The sequence below is a fragment of the Tauraco erythrolophus genome, chromosome 16, assembly GCF_009769465.1.
Source record: "Tauraco erythrolophus isolate bTauEry1 chromosome 16, bTauEry1.pri, whole genome shotgun sequence".
Lineage (NCBI taxonomy): Eukaryota > Metazoa > Chordata > Aves > Musophagiformes > Musophagidae > Tauraco > Tauraco erythrolophus.
In genome coordinates, this window is record NC_141480.1 from 9,934,058 (window position 1) to 9,939,882 (window position 5,825).

The following is a 5,825-nucleotide window of genomic DNA, read 5'->3' on the forward strand; positions in this document are numbered from 1 at the left end:
GCCGAGCACAGCGGAATGAACGGGGAGAGGGGCCGGGGCCGCGCCGGCACCGTCCTCCCACTGCGGAAGACCCCAAGCAGCCATAACCCTCCGGGGCTCCCCGGGGCAGCCGAAGCGGGAGAGGGGGCCGCGCCGGGCTGCGTGCGGGAGCGAGGACGGAGGCATTCCTGCCCCGGCCGCGCTGCGGGGTTGCTGGTGTCCCACCTGGGCCGCGCTCCACCGGCCACCTCCTCCGGGTGCCGCCGGCACCGGACCCGCGGCGCGGCGCTCCCCTCTCTCCTCCCCGCGTCCTCCGTGAGCAACGCCGAGGGGAGGAGCCGCCTGCGCGCCGCCGGTCGAACGGCCACGAAACCAAAAACGCGACGGAAAAGGAAAGGAAACAGGAAAAAAAAAAAGAAAAAACCTACCATGGGGAAAAAAAAGTGACAAAGGGAAAATACACTAATTCCCTAGCGAGTACAAAGACCTGGAAAGTGATGGGAGCAACAACAGCGTCTTTGGAGCGCGGAGGGCACAGCCATGTGCCTCCCACCTCCCGCACAACACGATTCAGGGCCCCGGGAGCGCAGCGGGCAGGCATCCGGCCGAGTCCGTGCCCCGGCGGGGAGGAGGACTGGCCGGGAGCCCGGACTGCTCAATGCTCACCACATCCGAGGAGAGGCTTTGGGAAGGGGAGTAAGCGCAGGGTCAGGCCCTGGCAGCGGGCAGCAGCCCCCGCCCCTGGCCCGGCGTCCTCGTCCTCTAGCGAATTGTGCGGCACAGCGCCCGCCAGCCTCAGTCCGCCTCCCGCTGCACTTCCGACGCGTCTGCCCGGCAGATGGGGCACGTGCGGTTCGCCTATGGGCAAGGAGAGATGGGGGCGAATGAGCAGGCACCCCACGGCACCAGCTGCACCCAGGCCCCCCGCACCCCGCTACTGAGGGCTGGCAGCACCTTCCAGTGTGCCTTATCCCAGGAGTGTCTGATCCAGCCCGGCATGGTGCTTGGCTCCCACTCCCAGTGCATCCTGTGTTGCATGGCACTGAAGCCACCCAAAAGGCAGCACCCTGTGCTGGCAGCACCCCAAGAAGCCACCTCAGGCCCCACAGTGGGCACAGGCATGGGGACGGGCAGTACCTTTAACCATTTGTCGACACACTTGGCGTGGAACTCGTGGTTGCAGGGCAGGACACGGAGAAGCTGCCGGGCCTCGAAGTCACTGAAGCACACGACGCACCTGGGGGAAACAGCCATCAGCACGGCCCTGCTGCGCACCTGCGGCTCCCGGCTCCTGGCCAGACACCCCCATGTCCTCCCGCCAGCACCCCTGTGCCCCCCGCCCGCAGCCCAGGCTCACTTACAGGGTCTGCTCGGACTGGTGGCTCTCAGGGTTGAAGCGGTAGGACGGGAGATGCTCAATGTCTGCTTTGGTGAGTCCCCGCGGCTTGGCCTCCCCCAGCCGCTCCGCCAGGTTCAGCAGTGCCTGGAGGGAGACACAGAGGCCGGCTCACCTCGGCTCACACCCTGGCACAGCACCGCGCCAGGCTCTCCCTGCCCTGACAGAGTGATCCCAAAATCCCCCCCACCTCTCCCGACCCATCACTCTGTGGGAAAGCAGAGCTAGCACACCTCATAATTCTCCATCTCCACATCATCCACGTCCAGGTCTAGGCTGATCGTGGGCCCCACAGCCGTCGGCGACACGGGAAGCATAGAGCTGGCAGGGAAGAAAGGGTCAGTCAGCATGGGGCTGCAAATCCCAACCTCCACCCCGGCATCCTCAGAGGTGCAGAGCTGCCTGTGCCAACACTGCACCACCATGCCACCCCTGTCCAACGTGTCCCGCTGTATCCGCCCGAGTACTCACAGGAAATAGGGCAGGAAGCTCGGGTAGTACGGGGGTGGTGGCGGAGGGGGTGGCGGCGGGGGCAGTGCCTGCTGCAGCCGGTACCGCTGGGTGTTCAGCCGCCGAGGCATCATGTGGGGGTATGGCTACAGGGAGAGACAGGGCACTCAGAGCTGTGCCAGCCCCACGGCATCCCCCTGCCCCTCCACGAGACGAGGACTCACCACGCCAAATGGCAGTTCTTGGTGCAGCGGGTCGTGAGGGAGGTAATGCAGCGGCATGGAGGGGGACAGTGTGGGAGCGTGGTGAGACGGGGGGTACGTGAAGCCCGTGATGGGGTGCTGCTCCCCTCGCAGGTCCACATCATTGTCTATCCTCTGCAGAGGCTGTGGAGGAAACAGTTAGGATGGGGGAGGGGTTCCAAACTACACCAGCCTGGCACTAGCAGGACGGAGGCACCCTGGGCATCCCATCCACCTCCAGCTCGGACCCATGGGGGCCGCAGAGGGACAAGACCCCAAAGTCGTCTCTGCTGGGCCACGGGGTGCGTCACATCCCCAGTCTGTGCCCCTTCCCCGACTCACCATGCGTGGGTGCTGGGCTTGGAGAGGTACAAACTGCCCCAGGGGGGCCATGTGGGGTGGCTGGTGGGGGGGCACTGGCGGTGGGGGGTGGTGCAGGATGTAATGGTCGCTGGAGATGATGGGGGGGAACGTCTGGTAGGAGACGGGGAGCTGTTGCATGGCGCATGCCTGGATCAGCTACAGGGGAGAGAAAGAAAAACAGTAGTCAGACACCCACTATGGCCATGGCTGCACCCCTGCCCCCTCCCCAGGGCCTCCAACAAACCCCATGCTCCCAAAAACTTGCACTCCAGTGGGCCTGGGTACCCACACAACCTCCAAGCACCCATGGCTCAGGCTGTCCCCAGGCGTCCTCTATGGGTGTCCCCCACCGTGACTCACCAGGGGCGGGAGGCAGCAGAGCGGGTAGTGCTGTCCACTGAACATCACTGAGCATGCTGGGAGCTGCTGGGTGCTGCACCCAGGGATGTGCTGGCCGGCGTGGATGGGGAAGCCTTGCGTCGTGACGGTGGTAACCGTGTAGGAGAGAGGGACAGGTCCCTGGTGCACCTGAGGACGAGGAGCCAAGGGCACAGTCAGGGTACAACCCCAGCTGAGTGTCCCCATCCTGGCAGGGTGACAGCATGGTGCCAAGCACCCGGCACTGGGATGCAACCGCCTGGCACCTCTGTCCCACTGCTGTGGCCAGAGGAGGCGGGCTGAGCACAGGCTGGGATCAAGGAGGGTGCTGGACCCCTCTTTGCTCCCCTCAGACAGTCTGGCACAGCCTCCAGCCCAGCACCATTACCATGGACAATGCCTGGCAGCTGTGACATGAACAATCCGATGCAGGGACTGTCCCAAGCCTCTGGAAGCAGGGACCGTCGAAGCTGGCAGGGGGACCCCAGGACTTAAGTGCTCAGAGCACAAGAGCACCAGTAGCCCAGGGCTGGCTGCTCCCAGCAGCAAGCGACTGGCCAGAGGGGAACCAGGGACATTTCTTGGGACCACTGCCCCGGACACCAGCCTGGGATCACCATAGGATCAACCCTCAGAACTAGGGCTGGGGGCTGCAGCACCTACCTGGTCATGCAGATCCACCATGAATGGGTTCTGGTGGGGTGGGTGAGCGGCCGGGTGAAGCATTCGTGGCGGCGTGCTGGGGAGAGCGTAGGCACGGGGCTCATCTACAGGGATGTGCGTCTGCTGGGGGAAGGCAGGGTGCAGCTGGGGCTCATCCTGGCCCAGCAGGGTTGCCAGAGGTCGGTCGCGTCGTCCCCACTGACGCCTGGCAGGGGGGCTGCGGGGCCACCGCAGAAGAGAAACAGAGCAGGAGTGACCCCCAGGCCAGGGGCACCGCAGCCCTGGGCAGGGTGGCAACAGGCAGGTCAGTGCCAGCCCAGCTCCCAGGACAAGATGTTCAGGGTCAGCATACCAGGCCAGGCTCCTTGTCTGGCTGCGGAGCTCCAGAACCAGCTCCTCTGCTCACCTTGCATGTGCCGCCTCCCCCCCCGTATCCTCAGCACAAAAGGGACCCTGCTCCCTGGCGACGCATCAGCCAGGCCAGGTGGGCGTGCTCCCCTGTCACCATCTCCCCCCAAGCCTCCCGGAAGCTGGTGGCTTGCCCTAGCAGGACCACGGAAACAGCCCCGCATCCCCACACGCCATGGGTGACGGGGCTTCACACCGCCCTGCGCCCCGTACCTTCGCCGGAAGTGGTCGGGGCTGCTGCAGGGTCCCCCCAAGAAATGGCGCTGGTTAAAAGGGGCAGAGGGTGGCCGCCTATTCACTGCCAGTTCCCATGGTCGCATTGGTGACGTTGGGAGGCGGATGGGCACGTGGGACCTCAGGCTCCAGGCAGGGCAAGACACCAGCACCTTGGATCCTGCGAGAAGGACAGCGGGTCACGGCACCCCAAATCCCATGGCGGCACAGGGCTGCAGGAGCCCCAAGCCCTCCTCACGCCCCAGTCCTGGGCAGCACCGCCCCAGCCTGCTTCCCCATCACTTGCTTAGAGGGGAGAGGCACAGAGCAAGTCCGGGGCAGCCACTGCACCTGCAGACATGCTCGGGGTGGGGGTGTGTGTGTGTGTGGGGAGGGTGCTGCACCCCACCTAGCTCCTGTCCGTGACCCCTCCACACCAGAGCCAGGCCACCCTGCCCATGCCCAGCCCTGCCACCTGCACCACACAAGTGACTCCAAGCCACCGCAGTGCCACTGTCCCCATGCAGCGGAGCCTGCTACTCCCTCCCTGCAGGATGGTAATGTTATGACTAGAGCTCTTGCAGCTCCCAGGACCTAGACATGCACCCACGCCACCTCCCAGAGCTGGATGCAGCCCTGGGTGGGCTAGGAAGTGTCCCTTCCTGGTTACCCAGTTACCGTCCCTCCGCTGCATGGTCAGAGCCAACCCTCATGCAAGACACAAACATTGAATGAGAGAGAAACACTTTTTTTGGGACAGAGGAAAGCGAGTAGCGAAGGGCCCTGTGGCTGTGGCAGCATCCCAGGCTGCTCGCCAGCCGATGGGGAGCTGGGACCGCAGTGTGGGGAGGTTTCCAGTGTGTCCTTGGCCAAGGTGGGCTCCAGTGCTGCTCTAGAGGCTGCTCTCTCTTGCTGGGCTCCCACACATCCTACTCTGGACTGACGCTGCTGCCCTGGTGACAGGCACAGGGGGCTGGCAGGGGACAGCGGGGCTCACGGCCCTCCTCTGGCTCAGTCTGTGCACCTCAGGACGCACAGCCACACGTCCCCGCGGAGGTGGGGACAGGCACAGGCTGCGGCTGAAGCCATCCACCCCCACGGGCAGGGGGCAGTGGGAACATGGCCTTGGCCCATCTCCCCTCCCACATCCAGTCTGGCTGGTGTCCCCGTGCCAGAGTCCCTTCCTGCCGCACAGCCCGGCCCCCAAGTCCCGACAAAGCTCAGCGCTGCACAGAGGAGACGTCAGCGTGCAGAGTTGTGCTTCCCCAGGCCCCAAGAGGGCTCTCCCCTGGCCCCATGAATGTCCAACCCCCCCAGAGAAGCGAGGCAGGACAAGGTGGCCACTGACTTCCCACAGGCACCGTCCTGTGGCCCAGCAGGCCCCTCCGCCAGCCTCCTTTGGCCTCTGCAGCCCCAGCCCCACCACAGCCCCTCTACACACCCCTACAACCAGCTCGCCCGCAGGGGGGTGGTGTGCCCTCCCAAAGCAGCTCCTTGTTCAGCCCTACCTCCTTGTCCTCCTCGGTGCCCATCGCAGAGGCACACTGGGGCCAGGAAGGGCACCCCAAGTCCGGGGAGCACTGCTCAGCCCCAGAAGGAGGTAGGGAGTGTGTCACACCCCAGCAGGGAGACGCTGCAATGTCATGCCTGGGTGATAGGTGTCACCAACCAGGGTGGGAAGTCACCAGGGCGAGCCCCGAGCTACACATGGCTCTCTTAACCTCATCCCCATC

At 65.0% G+C, this 5,825-nt stretch overlaps 1 protein-coding gene across 1 annotated transcript; it reads right to left on the reverse strand.

Moving 5' to 3' along the window:
- Nucleotides 1–275: 275 nt before the first annotated feature.
- RNF44 (ring finger protein 44) lies at nt 276–4,280 on the reverse strand. Its single transcript, XM_086621349.1, has 10 exons — nt 4,093–4,280; nt 3,472–3,688; nt 2,791–2,958; nt 2,410–2,586; nt 2,050–2,211; nt 1,847–1,971; nt 1,609–1,696; nt 1,341–1,462; nt 1,117–1,216; nt 276–837 (listed from the first exon to the last, which is right to left on the reverse strand). The coding sequence occupies exons 1-10, from the start codon at nt 4,197–4,199 to the stop codon at nt 775–777; spliced, it is 1,329 nt and encodes a 442-aa protein (XP_086477475.1). The 5' UTR covers nt 4,200–4,280; the 3' UTR covers nt 276–774.
- Nucleotides 4,281–5,825: the final 1,545 nt, after the last annotated feature.

Bases quoted from the DNA above. Each gene is read 5' to 3' on its own strand.
- RNF44 (XM_086621349.1), bottom strand. From the start codon at position 4,199: ATGCGACCATGGGAACTGGCAGTGAATAGGCGGCCACCCTCTGCCCCT. The intron at 2,212-2,409 runs GTGAGTCGGGGA...TTTCCTCCACAG, and splicing joins AAGCCCAGCACCCACGCATG to CCTCTGCAGAGGATAGACAA. The intron at 838-1,116 runs GTACTGCCCGTC...CCTTGCCCATAG, and splicing joins GTGTCGACAAATGGTTAAAG to GCGAACCGCACGTGCCCCAT.